The following is a 13,945-nucleotide window of genomic DNA, read 5'->3' as shown; positions in this document are numbered from 1 at the left end:
ACCTCGCCGGAATTTGAACTCAGAGTGTAAAGTAAGACGAAATGCTGCTAAGCATGTTTTTTCTGGTATGGTAACATTTCTGCCAGCTCACCATATTATTATTATTAATAATAATAATAATAATAATGGTTTCAAATTTTTCCACAAGTGCAGCCATTTTGGGGGAGGGGATAATTCGATTACATCAACCCCAGTGTTTCACTGATACTTAATTTATCGACCCTGAAAAGATGAAAGGCAAAGTCAACTTCAGGGAATTTGAACTTAGAACGTAGCAACAGGCGAAATACTGCTAAGCACTTCACCCAGTGTACTAATGATTCTGCCAGCCATTATGGATAGTACAAGACAAAACAAAAAGTACGTGTGTGTGTGTTGTGAGGGTTTTGTGTGTAAACAGGATTAATATAATGACAACAAAAAAAGTGAGCATGTAGTGGAACTCAAGTCTAAGCAGTTCTTTTGAAGTTTGGGTGAAATTACCACCATATTATGTCATCATTATCATGTGTGTGTGTAAAAGACATTTGCTTATGATGTCATACAGCAGACCAAGCAGAGTTCACAGAATGTGTGCCATGCCAACACATATTCTGGTCTCCAGTCACTTTTACCATAAACATGCTTTCAGTGTATTAGGGTTTTGTGCATAAAACTCTTGATAATACACAGTTAAGAAATAAATGAATCACAGAAAATTATTTTTTTAATATCCTAAACAGACACTCTGTTTCAAATGGTGTTGATGTCGGTATATGCTATGTCTACAAAAGCAAGAGAGCAGAGCATTAGTGTACTTATATCATCAACATTGACACCATTGGCTTAACATCCACTTTTTGAAGCTGGCACAGGTCAGAAGAAATTCCATGAGGCAGATTTTCTGTGGTCAGATGCCCTCCCTATAGCCAACTTTCACCTGTTTACAAGCAAAGTAATTCTTCCCCTAGTCCTTTCAACACAAACAACACAATAGCTGGACATGTTTGAGTGGAACATTGCAAACAAACAACACTGCTTGTATGACAGTGATGTTCATTTACAATTAGTATGTTGTGTCGAGACAAGGAGCCACAAACCCACATACATGACTAGTTTCTTTCATTCCATCTTCCAAATTCATTCACAAAGTTTTAGTCAGCCTGAAGTCACAACGTAATACACTTGACTTAATGTGCCACATAATAGGACTGAACCCAAAATCCTGTGGCTGCAAAGTGAGCTTCTTAACTATACAGCCATGCCTACACCTATTTCAGAAATTATACATGTCAGTTTATTAATGGGTGAGTAGGTATTAGATAGTGAGACACATTATGGCTGTGTCTGTTTGATATACATGCATGCTTTTGAAATGGAGGTGGGGATTGTGTAATAAATCAGATGATCAATGTGATTGTCTAACTAGGAAGAAACTGTGTAGGTGAATTTGTAGTATTGTTTGTATCAGAATGCAATGGTAATGTTAAGTTTTGGTGGGGTGTGTACAGGGAGTTGCCTGTGTATATATTTATATATGTTTGTGGATACATGTGTGTGTGTGGGGGGGGCATGCAGTCATCGTAAATATTTGGTTGAATACAATCTGTATAGGCACGTGAAATATTATCCACTGGAATTGTCTGAATAGATGAAGGTGTGTGGAAAGAGATTCACTTTGTGTATGTATGCGTGTGTGTATCATCAGACAAAAAATCCGAACAAGAGACAAACATTTACAAATTTGTATATAGATATTTGTATAAATGGATAAACAGCATACAGAGTAAACATGTGTGTGAAATAGGAAGTGGGTGTGGGGGTTATAAGACTCAGAAATAATTTGTGTGTATTATGCATTTGTGTATATATGTAGGTGTATGAACATGAAATTCAAAAAGCAATCTGAGAAGTAAATAAAAATTTCACAAATAATAGTAACCAAACAACAAAAATTGTCATAAAATATTAATATTTGATAGAATCTAAAATCAGAATTGCCCTTTGGTTGCCCTGCCATAAGTAGCATTAGTTCACAAAGCTTTTATTTCTTAGCATGTAAAATAATTAGAACATAATAATGATGATGATGATGAAGATGATGGTGGGTGTGTGTGTGTCTGCATAGGTATGGCTCATAGAGACAGATGTGATTGTGTGATAAGAAGTTTGCTCCTCAACCACATGGTTTCAGGTTCAGTCCCATTGCATAGGGACCTTGGCAAGTGCATTGAACCAACCAAAACCTTGTGAGTGGATTTGGTAGATGGAAACTGAAGGAAGCCTATCATGTGTGTATGTGTGTGTGTGTGCCTTCATCTCCGAGCTTCCAAGACATGTCTGACCATGGGGAAATATTACCTAACTTGGAAACAAGAAGAGCATCTGGCTGTAAAAAATCTGCCTCGGCAACTTTCAACCAACCTATGCAAGCATGAGAAAGTGCAAGCATTAAAATGACGATGTTGGTTTTATATATATATATATATATATATATATATATATATATATATACACATATATATATAATAATATATTTAATATATAAATATATGCATATATACATACATATATGTACATACCTACATATATATGTATATATACATGCATCTATGGGTACAGGACATCAAAAAAATGTAGAACACAATGAGAAACAAAAACATAAAAACAAGAACATAGAAACGAACTATTTTTTGGAACAATGTAAAAAACAACCAGAGAAACAAGACATGCAACATAAAGAATATTCCCCTTCTTCAGTTGTCTCTGTTTCATTTACTCCATGTTTCGAAGGCAGATATATATATATATATAAAACCAACATCACATATGCATGTATGGGAACAGGATGTTGCCAACAGTAAACAACATGAAATATGAAAACAAATTAGTTCAATACGCAAACAATGAGAAGCAAATGGGTAACAGGACAAGTAACACAAAGAACGCCTCTTAATTCGTTGTTGGCTGTCTATCTACTCCCCATTTCGAGCGCTGAGGAGTAGATAAACAGCCAACAACTGATGAAGGGTCGTTCTTTGTGTTACTTGTCCTGTTTTCTTTTTGTTTCTCATGTTGTTTGCATATTGAACTCATTTGTTTTCGTATTTCATGTTATTTACTGTTGGTGATGTCTTGTACCCATATATGCATTTGTGCATATATATGTTATTTATATTATTATTTGATTGAATGCCACACCAGGTAGTGCCCTTGTGTATATATGTACATATCTAATATTGTAAATTAAATAATAAGAGTAGAAATTGATATAAATCAATTAAAATCAGTGGCTTAGCATATTTTTAAAAATCCAAAGATTAAAAATTGTGTTACATACAAAATTAAGAGGAATGACCACTAAAGTGGACACTTAATATGCTAAACATAGATGTCAAATTGCCATTGCCACAAAGAATGTGTTCTCAAGAAAAGTCTCAGCAAAACGCCAAAATGCAAAATGAGCAAGACAAATGAAAATATGTGAAATAAAAAACAATTACCTACGTACCAATGGTTTCACTTGTTAATATTTACATATGCAAACATGCATATATCTGCAAGATCGTCAGCATAGTCTGTCACTTACAAAATACAATTTCCAAAACTAGATACAGAACGCTCAACCGAAATTGAGCATGTATAAGGTTCTACAAATTATATTTGGGTGTATTTTTCAAATGTCTTCACTTTGGTGCACTGAGGCCGGAAATTACTCTGCATTTGATAAATTTCAGCAGCCAATTCACCGGTTAGAGAACATTTTTTTATTTTAAATTAAATAAGAAGGGTAGAAATTGATATTAATCAATTAAAACCAGTGGCTTAGCATATTTAAAAAATCCAAAGATTAAAAGTTGTGTTACATACAAAATTAAAAGGAATGACCACTAAAGTGGACACCTAATATGCTAAACATAGACGTCAAATCCAGCCTCCACATGCCAAAGTGAAGACATTTGAAAAATACACCCAAATATAATTTGTAGAACTTTATACATACTCGATTTCGATTGAATGTTCTGTATCTAGTTCTGAAAATTGTGTTTTGTAAGTGACAGACTACACTGACAATCTTGCAGATATCTGCATGTTTGCATATGTAGATATTAACAAGTGAAACCATTGGTACATAGGTAATTGTTTTTTATTTCGTATATTTTCATTTGTCTTGCTCAGTTTTACATTTTGACGTTTTGCTGAGATTTTTCTTAAGAACACATTCTTCAAGGTAATGACAATTTGACGTCTATGTTTATCATATTAGGTGTCCACTTTAGTGGTCATTCCTCATAATTTTGTATCTAATGTTGTATGTATATATTTAATTAATTTGCCACTCGTGATAGTATTTTAAAATACCACCCCTATATTTATTTATAAATTATTTCACACATTTCGTTTGTTCCTATAGTGATTGGTCACTTCATACGAACTTTTGCAGGCATGGTGGAAGAAAATTTTAGTAGTAATTATCTGGCAGACTTTGCCTGATGAGAAATCAGGCGCTAAATTTTAAAACCGGTACCAGGTTGAGCAGCATTACTTGTTCTAACCTAGCAGAGGTAAGACATCATTGTTCACTGAATTTTTTTCCTATCATGTCTGTAATAGATTTGTGACAATTCAGTCGTACAGAAGTATTTTTGACTTCTATTTTTTAGCGATGTAGGTGCTCATACAATGCCCTTGTGTATACATGTACATATCTAATATTGTATATATATATTTTATTAATTTGCCTGTACGGTTGATAATTCACTTGCCACTCATAACGGTATTTTAACAATACCATCCATATATATATATATATATATATATATATATATATATTTAGGGTTGGTCAAAAGTCACCCGACAGGAGTCCAAAATTCCATAAATACTATCTGTAATTCTGTACTGGCTCAAGAAGGACTTCAGTTTGAATAATTCTCATGAAATTTTATATTTAGATGCTTTTATTAAATTCATTCAGTTGTTAAACATAAATAAATCTTGGAATTAAATGGTTTTGATTTACTTTCAGGTGACTTTTGGCCAACCCTGTATATATATATATATATATATATATATATATATATATATATATAATATGAATACATAGATATATAAGCTCATCATCATTTCCTAACCCAGTCTTAACACACTGCACATCTCTTTTAGAATTATTCAACTCATGTTAGCACAGAAAAGTGGACATTAAAAAGCTGAAGAAAACAGAATACATTGCATCAAAAATGCAATCACCACAAGAATAAAAAGTCGTTTGTACTATAATGAAAAAAAGATGCTTATTAATTATTTAGAGTATGTAACCTTTACTACAAGAAAGCAATTATTAAAATCTACACTGTCTAGAAAATTGTTATAAATTCCCATTTTAATATATTTTGATCAAAATATGGTTTATAAGATTTCTTTATTATTAAAGATTTTAACTTCATAATCTAATCATTATCTTAATGTAATCAAGATAATTTTTATTCACTATGACATAATTATCTTACAGCTCATTTAGCTCCACTTCTGTAACTCCGTCTCCTCAACTTTCTGCAAAATGGATATTTTTTGATGAAATTTTCCACAAATACATTTCAGATGGTGTAGTTTAAGATTATGTCTGAGTTTAATGTGAAAACAAAATTGGGGTAAATATTTCATGCATCTCAACTTTCTTTCCTCATATGTTCTGAGGATTTAGATTGCAATTATCTTTTATCTTTTACTTGTTTCAGTCATTAGACAGTGGTCATGCTGGGGCATTGCCTTGAAGAATTGTTAGTTGAATGTATCAACCTTGGTACTTATTTTTTAAAAGCCTGCTACTTATTCTTTCACTTTCTTTTGCTGAATCACTAAGTTACAGGGATATAAACACACAAGCACTGGTTGTCAAGCAGTGATGGAAAAACAAACACAGACACAAAGACATACACATATGGATATATATATATATATATATATATATATATATATAATATATATATATATACATACATACATATATACATATAAATATATATACATATATAAATATATATATATATACATATATATATATTCATATATATACATATATGTACGTACGTATGTATGTATGTATGTATTGTATGTATGCATGTGTATATGTTTGTGTGTCTGTGTTTGTCCCCCAAACATTGCCTGGCAACCGATGCTGGTGTGCTTACATACCCATAACTTAGCAGTTCAGAAAAAGAGACCAACAGAATAAATATTAGGCTTACAAAGAATGAGTCCTGGGGTTGATTTGCTCAACTAAAGACAGTACTCCAGCATGGCTGCAGTCAAATGACTGAAATAAGTGAAAGAATAAAATATATACATACATAAATAAATAAGTGGAGTTAAACGCAAGTGCTCTTCAAATTTTTTTACTTCCAACATATGTTTCAAAGAAAACACTGATATAATTCCAGAAGGAATAAAATGGTGTAAAACAATGCAATCTTCTCATCAAGGAAAAAAAGAAACCAAACATATCAATAAGACATGTGATGATTCTGTTAAAATGTCTTATTGATATGTTTGGTTTCTTTCTTTCCCTGATGAGAAGATTGCATTGTTTTACACCATTTTATTCCTTCTGGAATAATACCAATGTTTTCTTTGAAACATATGTCGGAAGTAAAAAGATTTGAATAACACCTGCGTTTAACTCCATTTATATATTTATCTATCTATATTATACAAAATCATTTCACCTAAACCTGGAGTTTCTACCTTTATAAATAGGCTGTTACATCTTTGGTACTTGTGTGAATTTTTGCTTCCCTGGTAACTATTTATTTATTTTTCTGTGTCATTTGTAAACACTGAAAAAAAACACACATACATTTATAATTAGATATATATATATTCTTTCTGTTTCTGTCTAACAAATCCACTAATAAGGATTTAGTCAGCCCAAGGCTATAGTAGAAGACACTTGCCCAAGGTGCCGCACAGAGGGACTGAATCCCGAACCATATGGTTGTGAAGCAAGCTTCTTAACCACACAGCCACACCTGCATCTGTTGAAAAAAGAATAAACTTTTAAGGACTATTTCACCCTTTGCTAAAAATTCTCTGAAAGAAATCTTTGTAGAAAAATGAGTACAATTGAATACATATTTCTTTCATTATTTTATCAGTTTTAATCTCTCACTTTTAAATAAACTCAAAAGTACCCCACCCTGCACATGGTCATTTAGTATGCTAGAAATAGCAGGAATTACATTGGTCTCAAAAGCAATTCTTTTTCAACAAAACTGTAATCTACATCACTAAAATGTATGAGGAAACAAAGTCAAAATGCATGTAATATCCAACCTGTCTCAATTTTTTTACATTAAATTCTGATATAATTGTAATTTACACCTTCTGAAAAGAAATTGTAGAAAATTTCCATAAAAAATACCTATTTTTCTGAAACTTATGAGGAAAGAGAGTTGGTGGAGGGAGCGGGGTCACGCATCTGTAGGTAATTACTGAGCAAGTGAGTACTATTAAACAAATTAAGATAGAAAGGAAAATTAGATGTGACATGTGAGAGAAATTACACAAAATGAGAATCAAAAGTGTAAATATTTAGAAACTAGTAGAAAACTTTCCAGAGAGCAGTATTTCTGCTAGTTTGAAGAATAACTAAAGTCCATTTCCAATATATTGTATAATGTGTAGAAATTGTACACATGATAATCCTAAAGACCTGTTACTTATTGGAATACAATTCTGGAAATTCCTAGAAAAGTTTTGATGAAACACAACACTACTGACTTTGTAATATTTATTGACAGAAAAGTTAAGTCACTGAAATGTCAGAATCATGGAATAAACAGCAGAACTTGTACTACTTAAAAAAATATTACAAAAACATACCCATGAGAGTGCTAAAGTCTCAGGTGCATGTATCAAAAGATACAAGTTGGCAAATTGAAAATGTCACTCAGTGTATAATTTGGTTACTATAAATGAACAAACAAATGAAATAAATAAATAAATTTAAGTATATGTATGTAAGTGTAAAGGTGTGTGTATATATACATATATGTGTGTGTGTATGTGTGTGTACGTATGTATATGCATGTATGTACATATGATAAATGCATACAAATATATATACATACATTATATATATATATATATATATATATATATATATATATACACATGCCCTCAGCCTTTGGGCTGAAATGTTATGAAAAAATAAAAAAAATACACACACACATATATATATATGAAACATCTTGCAAAAGTTATAGTGTAATTGATATATAAATTTTACATTGGAATAGAAGAGATTTATGCTAAATTACAAATTATGGTAATTATAATTTTTACCTGCAAAAATCTCCAAAAATCCACTAAGACCCTACAGAATATTTTTATTCTTATTTTATGTGTGAAGAGGGGCAGTCCCTTTATCCCTTAAAGGCTCTCCTTAACAGCTAATGTCGATGCTGTTGGTGCTCATTTTGAACTCCCATCTAAAAGTTAACCTGACAAAGAAAAGGTGTAATGAGACGGAGTTTAAGAGAGTTTATAGTTCTAAAGCCTAGCAAGGGGTTAGAGTTAGAATCAGTAAAACTTGGCAAGGGGTGGTGCATATCTTTCTTGTTCATAAGAACAAGAAATATAATAATATTTGTAAGAAAATTTCATGACCCAAACGTCAGTTATTTTAATAACTTCTTATTTTCAAAATTAATTCAAATAAAGGCAACATATTTAAAAAAAAGGGTTAAGGTTGTTTGCAAAGTCAAACAGGTGCACTCATTGAATTAATATCAGAGAAAAAATTTCAACCCTGGGTATTTGGTATTTAAGTGAAAGCATGTGGCCTAGTGGTTAAGATGTTGCACACATGAAAACAAGATTATAGTTTCAATTTCCTGACTGGGCAGTGAGCTGTGTTCTTAAGCAAAACACTTAATTTTACATTGCTCCAGTCCACTAAGCAGTAAATGAGTTATTCTGCATGGGCTAGTATCCCATTCAGGGGGTGCATTGTGATCTTTGTCATGGAAACCAAGTAACTAGCCCTATGATTTCTAGGACTCAAGACAGTACTCTCCAAGGGATGATGATAATAATGATGATGATGATATTTGACTTATGACCTGTGGAAAACAGAGTAACAGACAGACAGCTTTATTTGTAAAATATAAGAAAGGAAAAGGAAAAAAACATTGGAAAGTAGAAATAGACTTACGTGATAGGTAAATTAGGGAGCTTAACCTTAGCAACAAGAGGATTGAAGACAGGAATGGATACATCATAAGTCTCTCGGTAAGTCCATGTAGAAAATCCACCTCCTGCAATGATAGCCTTGTCTGTCTTGACACTAAGAATAGTACTATATTCCATCATGCCTCCAGGGAGCATGTTGAATAAGAGATGATTGGTCCCATTGTTCCAACTGAAAAAAATAAAATGATAGAATCTTTAATACATAGTTTTTCAGATTATCGTTATTACTATAGTGTTAGCAATACATTATCATCATTGTAGTCATCATTCTCATTTAACATCCACGTTCCATACTAGCACAGGTTGGATAGTTTGTTGGAATCCAAGTTTTTGGACTGCATTATGTTCTACGGTCTGGTTGGGTATGGTTTCTATGGTTCAATGCCCTCCTTAATGCCAAGCACTTGGCAGCATGTACTAGGTGCTTTCTCCATGGAACTAGTGAGATTACTAAGCAGCTTGCAAGACCAAGATTCCCTTTGATATTTAACTCTTTTGTTATTTTTCTCTTGTTTCTCTTTTTAGTATTTTTGTCAAGAGGAAAGGCAGCGCCCATGGCCTGTTAGAGAGCCTTTGAGATTGATGTGAGGAAGGGTGAGAAGAAAGTATTCTCAAATGCTTGTCATAGTGTGGACCTTGCAAAATGTACCCAAGATGCCAAACACAACTGGACAACTGATTAATTCTATCAACCAAGTAGGCCATGGCAGGATTTGAACTCAAGATATAGAAAGCTGAGATAAATGTCACAAGGCATCCAGTCCAACATTTTTATCATTCTGCCAATCCACTGACTTTCACCCTTTAGAATTTAAACCAACCATGTCCAGCCCAAATGTTCTACCTGCTTTATATTCAAACCAGCCATTTGCAACCTCTCACACCTACTCTGCAATGTTACTTTCAGAAAAAACAATCACACTATTGAAGTTGTGAGAGCTATGAGATAATGCATGATTAATTCAAAAGAATGTTGATCATTACATTTGACAGAGCAGTCTGAATGCTAAAGGGTTAAATCCTAATCACTTCATTTCAATTAATTAACATGAGGCGCGTAGCTTAGTGGTTAGAGTGTCAGCATCATGATCATAAGATTGTGGTTTCGATTCCTGGACCAGGCGACGCGTTGTGTTCTCGAGCAAAACACTTCATTTCACGTTGCTCCAGCCCACTCAGCTGGCAAAAGTGAGGAACGCTGCGATGGACTGGTGTCCCGTCCAGCTGGGGAACACATACGCCATTGAAACGGGAAACTGGGCCCATGAGTGTGGTTAGGCTTTAAAAGGGCGCATTTAATTTTTATTTTTAATGTTCACTATACCTTGTTATCAAATAGAATGAAGTAGCAGACATTTACTGTTGATTAGTGGTTATCAGTTTTTTTGTGCTTAGTACTGCTTAGTGGACTGTCAGAATGATAAGAATATTGGACTGGATGCTTATCTGACCTCAGCAGAATTTGAACTCAGAGTGCATCCATTCAACATTCATAGCACACTGACTAACTGACCAGTAGTTCAGATAATACCAGTGCCTCTTTCATTACATTTTTTCCAAGAATTGAAACACACAGGAAGTTGAAACCAAGTTTTTACTTTCTTTTTATTTAACAATATAATTAAGTAGACCTAAAAATTATATTTAATTTTTATTTTATTCCATCATAACCAACAGGAGCTGCCTCATGGTTGCCTGACATGCAATAAATAGCAGCCAAATTCCATTTTAACAAATTGCACCCTATTGTCTTAGAAAAAGGACATTTTAGAATATGGTTCTGGTACACACAAGAAAAAGATATGATGAAACTGTCAAAGTAGACAGTGGAGTATGATGCAATCCTTATATAATGAAATCATATTGACCATTAGCAGATCATAAGTCATATTTTCTGCTCACTAATAGCAAAATATTCTATTCTTATCTCAACTAAGATGTTTTTTTTTAAAAAATGTGTTGCAAATATATAAGTTTTTTTATGGTTTAAATATTTTACTTGTACAAAAAAAATTATGACTCCCACTAAATATGCTAAGTCTCCTATAAAGTCTCTTTATGTGCTCCAAACACCACCAAGAGAGCACTTTTGCCCAGGTTAAAAACCACCACTATAGGATGTACTTTGAGTTAGGAACAGGGCCATAATCTTCACCTATTTAACACACACACAAACATACATACACATATATATATATATATATATATATATATATCATCATCATCATCATCATCGTTTAACGTCCGTTTTCCGCGCTAGCACGGGTTGGACGGTTTCGACCGGGGTCTGGGGAGCTAGGGACTGCCCCAGGCTCCAGTCTAGTCTGGCAGTGTTTCTACAGCTGGATGCCCTTCCTAACGACAACCACTCCGCGAGTGTAGTGGGTGTTTTTTACGTGCCACCTGCACAGGTGCCAGAGGGGTCTGGCATCGGCCACGTTCGGATGGTGCTTTTTTTTTTATGTGGGGGGGGCAGAAATATATAGGGGAGCACCAGTGGGGAGGGGTGGTTCAGAGAAATGATGACAGGTTCTAGGCAAGTAGAACGTAGGATATCAAGAGAGGGGTAATGCATGGTGAAATAGCGTATTGAAGAGGGGGGTTCGAAGAGTAGACACCTATAATGGTGGTGGGAGAAGCGACATCCGGTATAGATGGAGCAAAAATATAGAGATATCCGGTATTGGTGGTGGGGGTGGGCAAGGGCGGGTGCACCGGGAATATGCGAAGGTTGAACTGACGGGCTGGCTTAAAAATGCTTTTAGCAATGGAAGGGGGGAATGGCAGACAACGTGAGAGAGGGAGAGAGAGAGAGAAGGGAAGGGAACAGTGGAACCCCGCGAAAATGGGCCGCCATTGAAAAAAAAAAAAACCCCTGTATGGAGAAATAATATGCAATACGAGGCGAAGCTGAAAATAGTAATAATAATAATAATAATAATAATAATAATAAGCAAACTGTCGACCAGGGGATCAAAGGGACAATACTAATACTAATAATAGTAATAATAATAATAAATAAACAAAACAGCTCAACCACAACATTAGATTAGAAAGACTCTTATCTTGGGAACATTTCGTTCTTCGGCCTGACACGGGAATATGCGAAGGTTGAACTGACGGGCTGGCTTAAAAATGCTCTTAGCAATGGAAGGGGGGAATATACATACATATATATATATATATATCATCATCATCATCATCATCGTTTAACGTCCGTTTTCCGCGCTAGCACGGGTTGGACGGTTTCGACCGGGGTCTGGGGAGCTAGGGACTGCCCCAGGCTCCAGTCTAGTCTGGCAGTGTTTCTACAGCTGGATGCCCTTCCTAACGACAACCACTCCGCGAGTGTAGTGGGTGTTTTTTACGTGCCACCTGCACAGGTGCCAGAGGGGTCTGGCATCGGCCACGTTCGGATGGTGCTTTTTTTTTATGTGGGGGGGGGGGGCAGAAATATATAGGGGAGCACCAGTGGGGAGGGGTGGTTCAGAGAAATGATGACAGGTTCTAGGCAAGTAGAACGTAGGATATCAAGAGAGGGGTAATGCATGGTGAAATAGCGTATTGAAGAGGGGGGTTCGAAGAGTAGACACCTATAATGGTGGTGGGAGAAGCGACATCCGGTATAGATGGAGCAAAAATATAGAGATATCCGGTATTGGTGGTGGGGGTGGGCAAGGGCGGGTGCACCGGGAATATGCGAAGGTTGAACTGACGGGCTGGCTTAAAAATGCTTTTAGCAATGGAAGGGGGGAATGGCAGACGTGAGAGAGGGAGAGAGAGAGAGAAGGGAAGGGAACAGTGGAACCCCGCGAAAATGGGCCGCCATTGAAAAAAAAAAAAACCCCTGTATGGAGAAATAATATGCAATACGAGGCGAAGCTGAAAATAGTAATAATAATAATAATAATAATAATAATAATAATAATAAGCAAACTGTCGACCAGGGGATCAAAGGGACAATACTAATACTAATAATAGTAATAATAATAATAAATAAACAAAACAGCTCAACCACAACATTAGATTAGAAAGACTCTTATCTTGGGAACATTTCGTTCTTCGGCCTGACACGGGAATATGCGAAGGTTGAACTGACGGGCTGGCTTAAAAATGCTTTTAGCAATGGAAGGGGGGAATGGCAGACAACGTGAGAGAGGGAGAGAGAGAGAGAGAAGGGAAGGGAACAGTGGAACCCCGCGAAAATGGGCCGCCATTGAAAAAAAAAAAAAAAAAAAAAACCCTGTATGGAGAAATAATATGCAATACGAGGCGAAGCTGAAAATAGTAATAATAATAATAATAATAATAATAATAAGCAAACTGTCGACCAGGGGATCAAAGGGACAATACTAATACTAATAATAATAAATAAACAAAACAGCTCAACCACAACATTAGATTAGAAAGACTCTTATCTTGGGAACATTTCGTTCTTCGGCCTGACACGGGAATATGCGAAGGTTGAACTGACGGGCTGGCTTAAAAATGCTCTTAGCAATGGAAGGGGGGAATATACATACATATATATATATATCAGAGGCAACTCCAGGTCATCACCATCAGTCGAGCTCATCATATATTTCGCATAAGGCATATGCCTGCTTGAAGAATTTTCCACTTTATTTCTAGCCCCAAATGGATTATTTTTGTATATCTAGCACTATGTCTTTCTCCATTTCTAAGTTAAGCATGAAAATAAACCAACCTTGCAAAA

The 13,945-nt window shown here is 34.9% G+C and overlaps 1 protein-coding gene across 1 annotated transcript in view; it reads right to left on the bottom strand.

The window, feature by feature from the left end:
* Window positions 1–13,945, bottom strand: part of LOC115230884 (exostosin-2-like) — an 83,329-nt gene that overhangs the window by 44,242 nt on the left and 25,142 nt on the right. Inside the window, exon 3 of the mRNA XM_029800998.2 lies at window positions 9,191–9,397. Coding sequence (XP_029656858.1) covers window positions 9,191–9,397 — 207 coding nt within the window. The remainder of the gene's footprint in view (window positions 1–9,190; window positions 9,398–13,945) is intronic.

The sequence above is a fragment of the Octopus sinensis genome, linkage group LG2 (assembly GCF_006345805.1).
Source record: "Octopus sinensis linkage group LG2, ASM634580v1, whole genome shotgun sequence".
NCBI classification, from domain to species: domain Eukaryota; kingdom Metazoa; phylum Mollusca; class Cephalopoda; order Octopoda; family Octopodidae; genus Octopus; species Octopus sinensis.
The sequence above is the reverse complement of the archived record's forward strand: the minus strand, read 5'-3'. Positions and strand labels throughout refer to the sequence as shown.